Source organism: Exophiala dermatitidis, assembly GCF_000230625.1.
Source record: "Exophiala dermatitidis NIH/UT8656 unplaced genomic scaffold supercont1.3, whole genome shotgun sequence".
In the NCBI taxonomy this organism is placed as follows: Eukaryota; Fungi; Ascomycota; class Eurotiomycetes; order Chaetothyriales; family Herpotrichiellaceae; genus Exophiala; species Exophiala dermatitidis.
In genome coordinates this window covers 110,540-125,247 of record NW_008751648.1, presented here as the reverse complement: position 1 = coordinate 125,247, position 14,708 = coordinate 110,540, and the positions used below count along the sequence as shown (strand labels likewise).

The 14,708-nt window shown below is 51.7% G+C and overlaps 7 protein-coding genes across 7 annotated transcripts; 4 read left to right on the top strand and 3 right to left on the bottom strand.

Annotated features, from left to right (window-relative positions):
• The first annotated feature begins 36 nt into the window (after positions 1–36).
• On the top strand, positions 37–2,177 carry HMPREF1120_03045 (uncharacterized protein). Its single transcript, XM_009157096.1, has 3 exons — positions 37–397; positions 449–1,300; positions 1,445–2,177. The coding sequence occupies exons 2-3, from the start codon at positions 1,196–1,198 to the stop codon at positions 1,844–1,846; spliced, it is 507 nt and encodes a 168-aa protein (XP_009155344.1). The 5' UTR covers positions 37–397; positions 449–1,195; the 3' UTR covers positions 1,847–2,177.
• HMPREF1120_03044 (uncharacterized protein) lies at positions 1,955–4,841 on the bottom strand. The gene is made up of 2 exons (XM_009157095.1): positions 3,816–4,841; positions 1,955–3,765 (listed from the first exon to the last, which is right to left on the bottom strand). Exons 1-2 carry the CDS (start codon positions 3,891–3,893, stop codon positions 2,146–2,148), a joined length of 1,698 nt encoding a protein of 565 aa, XP_009155343.1. The 5' UTR covers positions 3,894–4,841; the 3' UTR covers positions 1,955–2,145.
• Positions 4,842–5,779: 938 nt separating this feature from the next.
• HMPREF1120_03043 (uncharacterized protein) lies at positions 5,780–6,310 on the bottom strand (the record flags this gene model as incomplete). Its single annotated transcript, XM_009157094.1, has 2 exons — positions 5,780–6,059; positions 6,174–6,310. 2 exons carry the CDS (start codon positions 6,308–6,310, stop codon positions 5,780–5,782), a joined length of 417 nt encoding a protein of 138 aa, XP_009155342.1.
• A 1,163-nt stretch (positions 6,311–7,473) lies between these two features.
• Positions 7,474–8,175, bottom strand: HMPREF1120_03042 (uncharacterized protein; the record flags this gene model as incomplete). The annotated part of the gene is made up of 2 exons (XM_009157093.1): positions 7,474–7,885; positions 7,934–8,175. The coding sequence occupies 2 exons, from the start codon at positions 8,173–8,175 to the stop codon at positions 7,474–7,476; spliced, it is 654 nt and encodes a 217-aa protein (XP_009155341.1).
• Positions 8,176–8,954: 779 nt separating this feature from the next.
• HMPREF1120_03041 (cofilin) lies at positions 8,955–10,533 on the top strand. The gene is made up of 6 exons (XM_009157092.1): positions 8,955–9,276; positions 9,433–9,483; positions 9,534–9,544; positions 9,618–9,866; positions 9,930–9,981; positions 10,030–10,533. Exons 2-6 carry the CDS (start codon positions 9,481–9,483, stop codon positions 10,171–10,173), a joined length of 459 nt encoding a protein of 152 aa, XP_009155340.1. The 5' UTR covers positions 8,955–9,276; positions 9,433–9,480; the 3' UTR covers positions 10,174–10,533.
• Positions 10,534–11,064: 531 nt separating this feature from the next.
• On the top strand, positions 11,065–11,879 carry HMPREF1120_03040 (cytochrome c oxidase subunit IV; the record flags this gene model as incomplete). Its single annotated transcript, XM_009157091.1, has 3 exons — positions 11,065–11,365; positions 11,496–11,689; positions 11,766–11,879. The coding sequence occupies 3 exons, from the start codon at positions 11,065–11,067 to the stop codon at positions 11,877–11,879; spliced, it is 609 nt and encodes a 202-aa protein (XP_009155339.1).
• Positions 11,880–12,470: 591 nt separating this feature from the next.
• On the top strand, positions 12,471–14,693 carry HMPREF1120_03039 (ATP synthase subunit beta, mitochondrial; the record flags this gene model as incomplete). Its single annotated transcript, XM_009157090.1, has 8 exons — positions 12,471–12,481; positions 12,559–12,728; positions 12,834–12,919; positions 12,978–13,020; positions 13,075–13,391; positions 13,442–13,635; positions 13,800–13,843; positions 13,999–14,693. 8 exons carry the CDS (start codon positions 12,471–12,473, stop codon positions 14,691–14,693), a joined length of 1,560 nt encoding a protein of 519 aa, XP_009155338.1.
• Between the last annotated feature and the right edge of the window lie 15 nt (positions 14,694–14,708).

The following is a 14,708-nucleotide window of genomic DNA, read 5'->3' as shown; positions in this document are numbered from 1 at the left end:
AGCCTTGTCGTCCATTTTATGTTTGCCTCTTAGTCGGCTTGGCGTGCATTTAGCGGCTGTAGCGGTTATTCTGAGTGGCTGCATTCGGGGCAGGCCGGGTCCACTCTTTGGCAACCAACTTCAACTTTCATCTTCAACTTTCTTCTGCTTGACAACTTAACATGGAAGCTGAGAGAGACTGGACCGCTCTCGATGTCTGCGTCTACTTTTCCAGGCTGCCTCAGTCCGCTGAGCCACCTCAAGCCATTGGTGGCAGATAACAGGAGAGTCACCGGATGCATAGTAGTGCTGCACGAATCTGCGGAGATTCCTTGAAAACGGCCTGGAACACTTTGTCACAAGTCTGTCCCGCGGCGGAATCATGAGAGCCAGTCTTGGGCCCGCCACACCAGAGAAGGTGTGCTACATGATTGTGACACAAGTCTCTATGGACGCTAACTGCTACTAGTAGTACTCATTTCCTCCTGGCCTGAGCTGGAGTACACTACCTGGGAACTATAGCATAGTCTGCGCCAGTTCTGTGAGCACATCCCTGAAGGCAGGGGCGAGCTGTATGGTGCTTCGTGCTCCCGCCTGCATTTGAGCTGAATTCCTCAGAGCGCGCGGAGAAAGTAGCCGACCGACACTTTGAAATGCTAAAGGCTTCTACCGCAGCCCGCCCCGACTTGCAGACAATGAATTGCTGCAGTGTCCTGCATGTGCCTACTAGTTGCAGATTAGTACAGCCCCTATTTGTCTTTCCCAGCCTCTTTCTTTCCAAGTGGCGCTGATGAGCTCGATGTGCAATCAAGGAAAGTAAGTCTGCGCTTTTTACTGGTACCGAGAATGTTGACTAGCTAGCCTGTTTGCATCCTTGAGGTCTGGATGAGCGCACCTCAACTAGACTGATCACAACCTACTCTCACACCGACATAGAGACTCTCGAGCTTAGGGGGAAGTGACTGTCACGGGGACGAACATCGTTCTCAATTTGCCTCGCCCTCAGCGGCAGCTCACGACCAGTCCTGGCAGCCCGCCCACGCTAGTAGTGAAGTCCAAGTTTCGACTTGAAGCAGTTTGTTCTTCTCCTACTTCCACCTATCGATACCTCCCATCGTCTTTCACAACACTCCGAGTCTCTGCCCAGTATTGGTCATCCAGTATCCTACAATACTTTTCCAGTACGACAGAAACTCATTATCATCTACCTACAGTCATGGCTCCAGCTACAGATCCCACGCCGAACATTGACTCGGCTCAATTTGCAAAGGATGCCACGTATCTCTTCGAGGTCTTCCGCGAATCTCCTCAGCCCATCACGGTAAGCAAGCGAAGCAACCATACTTCCCCTCGTTTGTGTGTGAACTGAACTGGCCCCGCTTCCAAAGTGAGGTGCATCTCATCTCACACCCCACATGCTTCTTCTACTGTGCAAATTCAAACTGACTTGAGCCTGACCGAGCAGATCCATATCGGAGGCTATGCAGCCAAGACAGGTGCCAAGCCAAACACTGTCATCAAGAGGCTCAGCGAGATCAAGAAACGCAACAAGCTCAACCTTGTCACAACGACCTTGACTGCAGACGAGCCCAAGAGCAACAACAAAGCCACTCCCACCAAGTCCAATGTGGTCAAGAAAGAACGCACGACTCCGAACAAGTCGGCACAGATGGCCCAACCAGGTTTCAACTATACAGGTTCGGTGTTTGCTCCAGACTACAACAATACTCTACCGTCTCCAGCAGACTCAACCGGCGACACTGTGCCGAGAAATACACCCCAGAAGCGTGCAGCTCCAATGGTTACTGAGGACGAAACCGAGCACGATGGTCACATTGTTACCAAGAGGATCAAGCAGGAGCCCTGATCTTCCACTCCCCAAATCTCATGGTTGTCACTGCTTCTCTCTACTAGAACAGGGGTGCTGGTTGTTGGATTAGAGAATGAAACAGATCACAGAAAAACGCAGCAATAGGCCGACTGCTGGAAGGCGCTGGTTGACTATTTGGGACTACCATCCTTGGAGCACCTCAGGTTCTCGGGAAGAAATAGCGTTGTCATGAGCCAGTATTGGGGAAAGAACAGCTTGCTTGCATTATGCTTTCCAGACACTCATAATCAATGTTGGTAGCATAATAAATCCCAACATCAAGTAGACTATGAACTTCAATCCTCTACGATGATGATTACGTCCTCCACCATATCCTTTGTCCTCTCTGCCTTGACCTGTATACCTAGTCGGCTTTGGCCCGTCTCGTTTTCTTGGCCGTGCGCCTGAGAAGTGTTGGCTGACTCTCCTGGTCGACTCCGCATTTCTGGAGCAGCATTTGAGGTAAAAGAACCATTGTCTGGACTCGTGCTCTGTGCCGCTTGAGCCACAGCTGCGGCTGCGGCTTCTCTCTGTACACAGCCAAGTAATTGCACCACCAGCTCTGTCGAGCGCATGATATCAGCAATTTCGGTTTGCGAGAAGATGGGTATCGGTTTAGACTTGGGCGGCAGATTTGAACTCTGGCCACTCGTATGGTTGAGAGGAGTAATTGAACCGACCTCGGTGCGAGCTGTTGTTGGCCCTGTGTGCAATTCTCTCGGTTTGGCTGCTTCGGATGGTTGTGGAAGGGATTCCAGCCCCGTCGATAACAGCCTGTTGGTACTGGAAGAGAGCGACAGAACAGACGCAGCGCGCCCTTTGCCCTTGTCTACCTTTTGACCCGAAAAACTAGTATCTTCAGGTGCCAGCGCTGCCTTAGACGAACTTTCTTGCTGATGGGATGGTTGTGAAGGTGGTAGGGGCTCATTGTAGATTTCAATCGTGTCAATCATGGTATCATGGTCCTGGTCGGGTTGTAGGTGATCGGCAGGTTGCGGAGGTACTGCTTTCTCCTGGTGATTGTTGCGGACTGGGGAGCCACGGGCCGTCTCTGCCTGTACCACACCGTTGAAAAAGGACCCCCTTGTGGGCTGAGGAGTAGATCGGTGTGGCCCAATGCTTGCGCTGGACATGACTTGAGCGAGCTTTTCTCTGCCTTTTGACACTTTTAGTGGGTTTTGCAGGTTTCGTTGATGCTCCTTGCTCAAATACTCGTGCCGGTCCAGGTCTTCCTGGCTTGGAAGCTGGCTCAAGCAAAGGGCACACCGGTGCTGGCCTTGCTTCGTCACATAGCCAAAGGACTGGGGTGCCCGCGGGATATCTGTCCTGCTGAACAGTGGCGACTTGCAGTGCCTATCCTCTGCTGTATCTTCTACAGCAGAATGAGGTCTTTTCTTGGACGTCGCGTCAATCAACGAAGTATTATGGTCCACCTGCCCATTTGTCGTTACATAGGAACTAGGTCCAGGCTGCGAGGAGTTACATATTGATGGCGCATCAGCGTCTTGATATGGGGTGCTTCTGCCATTGACGCATCCGTTGGGGACCATGTCAGCTCTCGGCAAGCCGGGAGTATCTCCATTATGTGCTTCCTTTCGGGTAGCAGATGGAGTGGGTGATGCAGGAATAACTCGAGGCCGCTTTGCTAGGGCCCGTAAAGAATGACTGAAATGCGCCTCGGCTTCTCGTTGGGTCAGGATACTTATGTCTTCGTCATCAAAGTAGAGTAGTGGTGGTCGCGATTGTCCCCGCGTTGGTCTTTGGGATATTCTTCTGCCAGAAGCGCGCTGACCGGTGTTTCCGGATGTAAGTTGTTCTGCGGCTCTGGAGACTTCCTTGTTGAAGAAAGACTTGATGGCGTCGTAAGTAGCATCCGGTCCAAAGCGCTGCGCTATCGAGCCGTATCGACCCTTGAACTGGAGAGAGGTCATTCTTCACTTTCAGAGCATGCCGTGAGAACGCTTACCGCTTCTTCACCAAGCTCAGCGTACACTGCAGCAAGCAGGCGGAATACCGTCTCTCTGAGCCTCCAGTTGATCCCCATTTTGAATATCTTAATCGAGGAGGATGGCAACACACGTTCTTAAGATTTCGGGGCCTGATATGGGTAACAAGGATAAGAACTGGAGTTGAAGGACTGTGAAGCGCGATGGATGCGTGTTTGAATCTCCTAGGTTTGTCTACACGACTGAGGCGAATGACAAAACGCAGAATGACGGGACATTGCGCCAGCAGGAGGACAGCAGCATCAGAACCTGATAGCTCACCAGATGAGAAGCTCCTCACTGGTGTCGGCGTAAAGTCTTAGCTCATACTTGGGCATCAATCTGGACCATGGAGACCACCAGACGGGGCCCTTCGGTCCACACACTGGCGTCAAATAGCGTGGTGGCCGGCAAGGATGGCGATGCAGCGACCTGCAGCTGCTTCATGCCATGCCACTGGCAGTGGAAGAGACAAAGCTGAGAGTTAGCTCGTCCGGATGATGCAGGAGTGCTACCGCGTACACAGGCCGTAGGACATGGAGGAGGGCAGTGCCAGTGAGTGGATCCAGGCTCGAGAGGCAGCAAAAACCAGGATGGCGAGGCTGCACTGACAGTTGCACCAATTGGAGTCGGTCGTGACGCCTGACGGCTCGCGCGTATTGCCCGTATTCTGTCATTACAACTCCCACACCTCGTCCATCCACACGTCTACCACATCTCGAAAAGCCTGCTTGGGATTCTGGCCCCGGATGAGCAGTGGCTTGCATGAGGTACTAGGCCTGGACATAAGTGTGCCAGAAACTGCGCTGTGAGGCAGAGAGAGCACACTGAGGGCCTGCATGTGCCGCTCGTCTCTGGTGAAGTGCAACAGCCACTGGCATTACGGGACTTGTGACCAAGTGCCATCATCGCTGTGCACCAACAGTAGATTGGGTACGCTGTGGGGAAAAGAGCAGTGCTTTAGATATAGTGGTTTGAGCAGTACTGTGTTGCGTCCTGCAAACCCGCCAGCCATCCATAGTAAGATAGACATCTCTAGCACAAGCTGCACAACTTCACTGTTGAGACCTAAATTCTGCCAAGACGACTCCTACCTGGGTACGAGTAGGTAGTGAGTGTACACACAGAAGTCGAATCCAGTCGTCAAGAATGACCAAATGAAAAGTGCAACAAGCGGGATTCGAACCGGCAAAAAGGGAAACTTAGAAGGAGCTCTCATTCAGTGTCATCCTATAGCGATAATGGATGCAACAGTACCCAAGATCTTCTGACTTGCAAGAATGATGGTTTTCGTCACTGTAACCCCTGCCTCATGGGCAGCGTTTTGTAACAGAATTCTGGTGGTGTCTTTCATATAGGAGATTATTGACTCAGCCGGTGAATGACCTCGAATCGGGCTCCGGCAGTGAGACGTGGCAGCGGGATACGGAACATTTGGCACCACCACAATGTGGGTTGGTTCTGCCCCATGTCAATCGGTACGCTTGCTCATAGCGAGCTTCAGTCTGAGTAGTGGCCTCTTCAGTCCAACATGGTGCGGAAGAGGCGCTGGTCTATACCATGACGGGCCTACAAAGGAGGCAGATTTGTGGAAGTTTACGTGTTGAATTGGATGACCAGCTCAAGTTGGACAACGACAAATGCGTCGAGTCTTGCTATTTCAGCCTGATGTAAAGCTCTTGGAGTGCAGATGCTCGGAGGATCATGACAGACCACGAGAGAGACCATGAAAAGACATGGCTGACTCCTTCCTCAAACACTCCTGAACATCTGCAAAGCTAATCGATTGTCACCATTACCATTGCCGCAATTCCCAGCTCGATTCCCCTCCCTTGAGCAGTGTGCCATAGCTCATCTCAGCGGACCCTGGGAGCAACATGGTCAGTACACTGTCTTAGTCGTCTGTCCTCAATGATCTCACCTGCCTTGACGAAAAGAGACGAGATTATTCATCGCCGGGATATTCGTTGTCCGAAACGTGTTCAGGCTTGACCTTCACATCGTCATCGAGTTCCTGCTTGACACTGCTCTTGGATGGAGTTTCTTCTTTCTTGGCCAATTTCGTGGGTGTTTCAGCTTCCTCGGGAGCGCGGCGTTTGCGCTTGGTGCCGGTGCTTGAAGGATTTGTCTTGCGCGCGCTCGTCTTGGGAGTTTTTGGCGCTGTGTTTGTATCATTTTCGCCGAGTAGCTTTTCGGACTCCTTCTTCAGCTTGTAGAACTTTTGGCTGCTCGGTCAGGTATTAGCATACATAGTAACGCAGTTACCACGAAACATGTTCAAACAAAACAGACTGCTCGACAGCACAAATTTGCAGGACAGGAGGGGAAAGCAACGCTACCTGCAAGCGTTGCCGTTGAGACCATGTCCTAGTCTTTCCGCAACAGCAGGCCAGATTGTGGTAGGTGGTGCCGACATTTCACCAATAGCGGCAATAAGCAGGTTCCGTTCTGACTCGGCATCCCACTTGAAAGGCATGGTGAAAGTAGAAAGGGTCAACAAGTGCTTGAACAACAAGAATGAAGGAAACCGATCTGATGAAGGGAGAGAACAGTTGTTGAGGGAAACAGGGTGGAAAGGGATGTATGCGAGGATAGTTGTAAGATGGTTATGTAAAGGGGAGGGGTGAAGGGGAAGTGAGCTGGAAGTGAGCTGGGACAGAGACTGCAATAGGAACTGCCGCCCACGGGAACACAGGATATCACCTGGTGAGATCAGAATAAACGCACCGACATGCCTCCCCGGTGAAGTCATCTCCCATGGCGTCAGCAATTGTTGCCCAATTCGGTTTGGCTGAGTGGTCGACGAGACACATTAGGAGCTTTCGCTCCGTGGCTTCATTCCAGCCACGCATCTTTGCCTGAGCTGAGACGATAGAGACAGATTGAGAGAGATTGGGTCCAATTGAAAGCGAAAGCTGAAGCTGGGAAACGGGCTGAAAGTGAGGCCAAGGACAAGATGGTGGGAGAAGAGAGCGAAACAAAATAGGATGGAATCTTCGTAGGGTTAAATAGCAAGACTTAGTCCCTCCGGCAGCGGCATGTGATCATTGTTCACGTGTTCAGGAGTGGGAGGCTCACCGGCACTGCTCAGTACTAACGCCCATCTTCGTAGCTGCGGCACTGAAAACACCACGGCTGACTGTGATGTCGAGATCGAGGACCAGTAAAAGCAGAGTGAGATCTTCACGATCCGACCACGGCATTGTGAAAGCGAAGCAAAATGGATTCAAGGAATGCAAAAGGTGATGGTGCTTAGAGTGGTAAAGAACCCAAGTAGGTTGGACGGTGAATAGAGAACAGAAAGTAGACCATGCTTTAATAAGGGAGGCAGGTCACGATGTCTACTTACCGGCAACCATTCCAGGTCAATCCATTTCCAAGTTTAGCGGCCGCTTCGCTGAACTTGGCTCGAGAGACACTATCCGGGGCTTCAATGAGACTGTAAAGGAGAGTTTTTTCAAGCTGGTCATTCCAATTGCTCGACATCATGTAGGTGTGCGAGACCGGTCTTGATATACGTTGGTGGGAAAAGAAAGGATGAGAGAAGGTTGAGAAGAAGATGCGTTTTGGCACGGGAAGGACCAGAGGGAAACATGTAGGATACCTGGTGGCTTGCAATCTAGAGGTTCTTGCTGGGACCTATTTACTAGCATGCGATCTCCGCTTATTGTTAATCTCGATGTTCTTGAGCTCGAAAGTCCTCCTAGCAGCTGCGTCCATTTTGCTCCTCTGATACCACTTGGCCAACTGTCGCTGTGTGAAAAGCTTCCCATCAATCTCAACTTTGATGCTGTCATGTGGAAGTCGTTTCAACTTGACAGGAGTCAATATGTTACTGTCCTCGTCGTCAGATGACTCAGTGGAGTCCGTCTCATCGTGATGTCGTTCAATGCCTCTTGAAGAAGATTTGGGATATGCTCGATATCGGGCGTGGCGGTAAGATGTCTCATTGGTCTCGGCTGTAACTGCTTCGAGGCGGCGGGCATGCTCGATATACTCTCTTAAGATGGAAGATAACTTTCCTTTGCCGTAAAGTCGCTTCAAGCAAGATCTTGTTCATTAGCTCGGGATCCCACGAGCCAAACTTCGCCTTACCTACTTTACTTGTGAAGTTGTGATACCGAGTTTGAATGCAATAAGCTCCTTGGCCTCCGTCTTCAGAGGGTTGAGCTTGGTATGGCTCATTGCCATGGCCGCGGACATGATTTTAAGGTCGCGCTGTGATTCCTCATACTGTTTGCGGAGGGTTTTGTTGTCATTGAGCAAAGCATGATATTGAGGAATCGTGGAAGTAGGAGAGGGCTGAACGAGAGCTTGCGAGTTCTGTTCAAGAGATGGCATGATGATGATGATGATGATGATGGAAACTGCTGAAGAAAGGACGCGAACAGGCTTCAGGAAGCAAGCATAGACTTTAAGGGATGATGGCAGCGCCCAACGCGTTTGAACACGCGTCGGGCCAGTTGGTAAAGCCACAGCATGATGACAGGGGAGAGCATAAGTACCGGGTATGGACAACACGGCCCTGCAGCGAATTCACCAATGGAACGAGCTTACCCGGATACACACCCGGATCGCAATCTTGTCGGCTCAAGCGCCAGGCAGTCGACTTCCAAATTGTAGCAATCATGTTTACCAACTTGCAATTCGGTCGCTTTCGCTCGTCTGCTGGGAAGACCGGGTTCTAGTATGCAGTCTCCCGTGTTCCATGGAGGAGCTGGCAAAGACAACTGGCAGGCGGCGACATAGGACACACGGCGAGCAATGTCCATTGACATTATCCAAGGGAGCGTATCCGAGGGCGCTGTGCTCAGGCAACAGTTGGCAAGCTCTCGGGCTTGCTAAGATGCGGCACAGGATCATGGAGTATTGGGCAGACGTTTCGAGGGGGCCTGATGCACGCGGGACTGTTACTGCCAGTGTGGTATTAAACTTGAAGGCGGATATTCCAGGCAGGTGTTCAAGTTCTTCGGTTTGATTATGCACTAGAAGCTTGAATGCTCCACAGGAAGACTGCCCCTGTGTAGTAGTGCTGCACAGTATAGACTATAGGCAATTCCCACCCTGTCCACCGGCCAACAGTGCAACAGATCCAGGCGTTGGCCACTGGCAGTCGGAGCCAAAAACCCCTCAAGCTTGAATGCAGCGCAGAGCAGCCGGCCACTGCAGGTGTCTGTCACTACTACTAGTACTAGCAGTCCTATACAGTGTAGCCTGCGGTTTCGGACCCCACCATCTTCTCTAAGGAAGTTAGGTAGTAGTGGTAGTAGTAGTACTACTGCTGCTGCACTGCAGTGTGTAGACACCCTCCTACGTACACAATCCATCCAACCTGCGCAATCATCCTTTCACTCATCCTGAGCATTTATTTTGCAGCCTATTCAACCCAAGACTCGCTTGAGCAACGTCTCATATTCCTGCGTCGTAATCCAGCCGGTCGAAGTACGTGGATATTTCCGTCTTGTGTTGCCTTCCCGCTGGGGTCGATGAGCGCTTAGCCATTCTTGCTGTGCAGCCATTTCTCATCGGTCGCCTCAGTGCCCATTGCCACATTCTTTCGGCACCCTCATCTTCTTTATAAGCTGACAAGCAGTCCAGGTGCTCCTGAACAGCAAAGCCGTCGCCTAAGTTTTCCAGTCCTCAGCCATGGTAAGTTCTTTCTATCGCCGTCTTGTGTCTTCGAGCTAACCAGTTCAAAGCCTGTGTCCGGGTACGTCTTGCAGTCCATCGCCAACGAGCATTCCTGCTGGCGGACAACTGTCTCTAACCCTGCCGATTCGCAGACTCTCCGTCAACCCGGAGTGCGTTTCTGCCTTCAATGAGCTGAAACTCGGCCGCGGCGGACCAAAATATATCATCTACAAGATCTCCGATGACCAGAAGGAAATCGTGGTGGACGAAATCGGCAAAGATTCCGACTACGACACATTCCGAGAGAAGCTCATCTCGAAAAAGGAGCCAACCGGGAAAGATAGACCCTCCTATGCCATCTACGATGTGGAATTTGAACTCGAGGGTGGTGAGGGCAAGAGGTGCGCGCGCCTACAGTGTAGACATCCGTTGTCAAGATCATATACTTACGTCGGGGCTTCCAGGTCAAAGATTGCGTTCATTACCTACATCAACCAAGACAACACGGGTGTCAAGGTATTTCTTACCCGGCCCAGTGGGAGGGCTCGAAGCTAACTCCAACAGTCTCGCATGGTCTACGCCAGCTCGCGCGAGACCTTGAAGAACTCGCTCAACGGAATTGCCATGAACTGGCAAGCGAATGACCCCGGCGAGCTGGAATGGGTCGATTTGCTCAAGGAGGCCAGCAAAGGCAAAGGCACAATCTAGAAGTCACAAGATTGTCCTCGTTGCACATTGTTACCCGACAATGACAGTGAGCGTGCAAGATGCGTAGCAGAACAACCTGTCGCACCGTATCGCTGCCCGAAATGGTGCCTGCCCGACAAGAGGCCGTTGGGCTTTGATGCGTGCCATTGGAGAAGCCAGATATCTCTGCGCCGATACGAACACAGCGGCATGAAGAATTTGAGATAGAAGAACTCAAGCACAATTGAACAAAATCCACACGAACTGTCCTACTGCCTATCTTTTTTCCATAGCTGTACTAGTACTAGTAATAGCTGTACTAGTACTAGTAATGGTCGACAACGAGCACCTCAACTGCGAGTAAGGCAACCCAAGAACCACGACCAGTATTATGTCTGAGCTATGGTTCTTCCGCAGGTTTATCACAACCTGTCAACCTGGGCACTGGAGAGTCGTACATGATGATGATCATGATTATGTACTTGGCCTGGGGTACTCCGGCTTTGAAGCCAACAGGCCAGATAAGGCTTGATTGAGTCTTCGACTGCGATGATGCTGTGCATTATTGTACGTTGTACAGCCTGAGTCGTAGTAATGCTCGGGCTCTACCCACCCCCCTTGCGGACCAATGGCGGCCAGTGCGTTACTAGATACATGGCTCAATCAGGAGTGGTGTGACGGCAGCGGGAGTGGCAGCTTTGGCCTCCCAGTAATTTTGCCCGGTGCCAAGCCTTGAGCTCCCAGGTCAGTCAACTTCGAGAATCAACGACCTTCAAACAACCAACCTCAGTCAACCAAGCTTAAACCGCCGTCGAGACATTGCGATATTGACCCCGGAGCTCCAGGCTTCGGCAGGTAGATTGATCAGCTCTTCTTGCATCTACTGAGCCGATTTTCGCGCCCTCCGACAAGATGCTTCTCCGCTCCTTACCCCGTGCTGCTCGTGCCTCAGCAGGCACCTCGAAGGCGTGCACACGAAACTTCCAGTCGTCAGCACGATCTTTGGCCCCGACCTTCGCTGCCGCTCAACAGCCACCCATGACCAGCCAGTCGCAGGTCCGATCCGCCCACGCCATCTCCAACCCCACACTTGCCGGAATCGAGAAGAGATGGGAAGGAATGCCTCCACAAGAACAAGCAGAGCTCTGGATGCAATTGAGGGACAGAATGAAGGTTGACTGGCACGAAATGACTTTGCAGGAGAAGAAAGCTGGTACGGGCGCACCTGGTTTCCTCTGCTATTTATGCTGGAATGCTGCGCTTCCAGTCCGAAGCCGCGATTCCAGCATGCGGGATAATCCAGATGTCTTGTTCAAAGAACGCCTTTGCTAACGCGTTGATAGCTTGGTGGATTGCGTTTGGGCCCCACGGACCGCGCGCAGCAACGCCGCCGGGCGAATGGACGAAAGTTTGGCTCTATACAGCAGCCGGTGTCGGCATATCCGCCGTTCTTTTCTTTGTCCTGCACTCGTTCGCCCGGCCACCCCCTCGTACCATGACCAAGGAGTGGCAAGAAGCTACCAATGAATATCTTAAGGTGAGCAATCTTATCCAGCACGTGCATTCAACGGCACGGCTTGTCTGCGCAACTTTGATGCTGACTCTTTCAACAGTCCGAGAAGAGCAATCCTATCTACGGTATCAGCAGCGAGGGATACAGCGGCAAAGGCCACGTTCAGAGCAAGTCGGCCAAGGCTCAAGGTATCAAACTGGAGTCGGATGAGTAGACTAGGGTTGTCTTCTTTCGCCGCACTAGACACCCTCGAGTCTTTGTACTGTCACTAGTTTTGTGAGGAAGCAGAATTCTGCATTTTGTCGATACAAGATCATAACCCAACCTGGTTTGGTTTGGAAAGGGCACCACGCGTCTTCAAGTTGTACATAGCCGGCCGTGAGATAGTGGTGAAACCCATGGTACCAGGCAATGTCCTTTTTCTCCCGATATCCGAGTCCCATAAAACCGCACGAGAAAGAAACTTATGTAGCCCAAACATCAATATCTCAGTACTCGCTAGGTAGGCTGTAGTATTTTAGCAATGAGGACCAGGCTGAGCGGACAGGTACAGGTTCAAGTTGGGGGTTGGCCGGGCCTGGGGACTCGGAGGCTGTAATAGTGTCCGGCGGAGCGCAGTGCCAATGCGGTGCCAGTGTAGATGCGATCATGGAGTGAGCTTTTCGGAACTATGCCATTTTAGGCGTAGCCGTTTTCTGCTCGGAACGAACAGCTTCATCCTCAAGCAACCTACTTCTTCTTGCTCCTAAACCACCAACAACTCTCCTCTCTACCTTCATTCTTCACCTTCTCGTCATCTGCAAACATGCTCAAGAGGTGAGTCAGATCGCGCCCGTTTCCTGCATTGCCCGTTTTCAAGCACATCTGGAGCACCGCTGACTGAATTGATTTAGCGGCATCGCCCGTAGCTTGGGCAGGTCTGCCTTTGCTCGACCTTCAATCGCCCGACGCGCCTTTGAACCTCTGCGACGACAAGCCGTTCCCGCCATCGCACAAAGATGGGCTTCCACCGACTCTGGCCGAGTGGGCAAGATCCATCAGGTCATCGGTGCCGTTGTTGACGGTATGAAAACTTCGTCCCCCTGCGCAAGCGGAGCTCCCGCCGAGCTCGGCATCGACAGCAGTCTACAGTAAATCATCGAACCAGGCGCTGATGTCCTTCTTCTAGTCAAATTCGACTCTGAGCAACTCCCTCCCATTCTCAACGCCCTCGAAACCGAGAACAATGGCAACAAGCTTGTCTTGGAGGTTGCGGTACGATTCTATTCGAGCTCTGGGAAAAAAAAAACAATGGCGTACTGACAGATATCAGCAACATTTGGGAGAGAATGTCGTGAGATGCATTGCTATGGATGGTAAATCAGACTGAAGATGCGCCGCTCAGTTGTCATGTTTACTGACCTTTTCAGGTACCGAGGGTCTTGTCCGAGGTCGCAAAGCCACCGATACTGGAGCTCCCATCAGTATCCCAGTCGGCCCTGGCACCTTGGGTCGTATCATGAACGTCACTGGTGATCCAATCGACGAGCGAGGTCCTATCAAGGCGACCAAGCTCGCTCCTATCCACGCCGATGCCCCAGAGTTCGTTGAGCAATCCACATCCGCTGAAGTGCTTGTCACGGGTATCAAAGTGGTCGATCTCCTGGCTCCTTATGCTCGTGGTGGAAAGATTGGTCTTTTCGGTGGTGCTGGTGTCGGCAAGACCGTGTTTATTCAAGAACTCATTGTGGGTGGCATTCTCATAATGTTTCGGCCACAATTACTGATTGAAAATAGAACAACATTGCAAAGGCTCATGGTGGTTACTCCGTGTTCACTGGTGTCGGCGAGCGAACTCGTGAGGGTAACGACTTGTACCACGAAATGCAGGAGACCTCTGTCATTCAGCTCGATGGCGAGTCCAAGGTCGCGCTGGTGTTTGGTCAAATGAACGAACCTCCTGGTGCTCGTGCTCGTGTTGCTCTGACTGGGTAAGTTGTTCCTTCGCTTCTTGCGCGTATCCACATCCCCATCTTGAGAATACGTCTGCCACCATGTCATGTGATGTTGGGCTGGTTCTGGTTTTTGGGAGGCCCTCAAGTTCAATTTTTGGATGACAGCACCAGCTTTACAAGATTATGCTAACTTAATGGAGTCTTACGGTGGCTGAGTTCTTCAGGGATGAGGAGGGACAGGATGGTAAGTTTGATAACAATCTCGTCGGTGTCAATATCGACGGCGTACTCTTCGCATCAAAAAACCAAAGAGGTGGTTTGGTGTGAGAAGTGCGCCGGAAATAATGGCAACCACGTGACAATGACCACGTGTGGGGCTCCCGTGCTAACACGTGACAGTCTTGCTCTTCATCGACAACATTTTCCGATTCACTCAAGCCGGTTCTGAGGTGTCTGCCTTGCTTGGTCGTATTCCATCTGCCGTCGGTTACCAACCCACACTCGCCGTCGACATGGGTCTCATGCAGGAACGTATCACCACCACCCGGAAGGGATCCATCACATCTGTGCAGGCCGTCTACGTGCCAGCCGATGATTTGACTGATCCTGCTCCTGCCACCACTTTCGCCCATTTGGACGCCACCACTGTGTTGTCCCGCGGTATTTCCGAGTTGGGTATCTACCCTGCCGTCGATCCTCTGGATTCCAAGTCCCGAATGTTGGATCCCCGAGTTGTCGGTCAAGAGCACTATGATACCGCATCCCGTGTCCAGCAGATGCTGCAAGAGTACAAGTCGCTGCAGGATATCATCGCCATTTTGGGCATGGATGAGTTGTCTGAGGCCGACAAGTTGACCGTCGAGCGTGCCCGAAAGATCCAGAGATTCTTGAGCCAGCCTTTCACCGTGGCTCAAGTCTTTACTGGTATCGAGGGTAAGCTGGTCGATCTTAAGGACACCATCAGCTCTTTCCAGAAGATCATCAACGGCGAGGGTGATGACCTGCCCGAAGGTGCTTTCTACATGGTTGGCGACTTTGAGAGTGCACGCGCAAAGGGTGAGAAGATTCTGGCTGAGCTCGAGAAGTCTTCATAAGCACCAAGTTAGCTA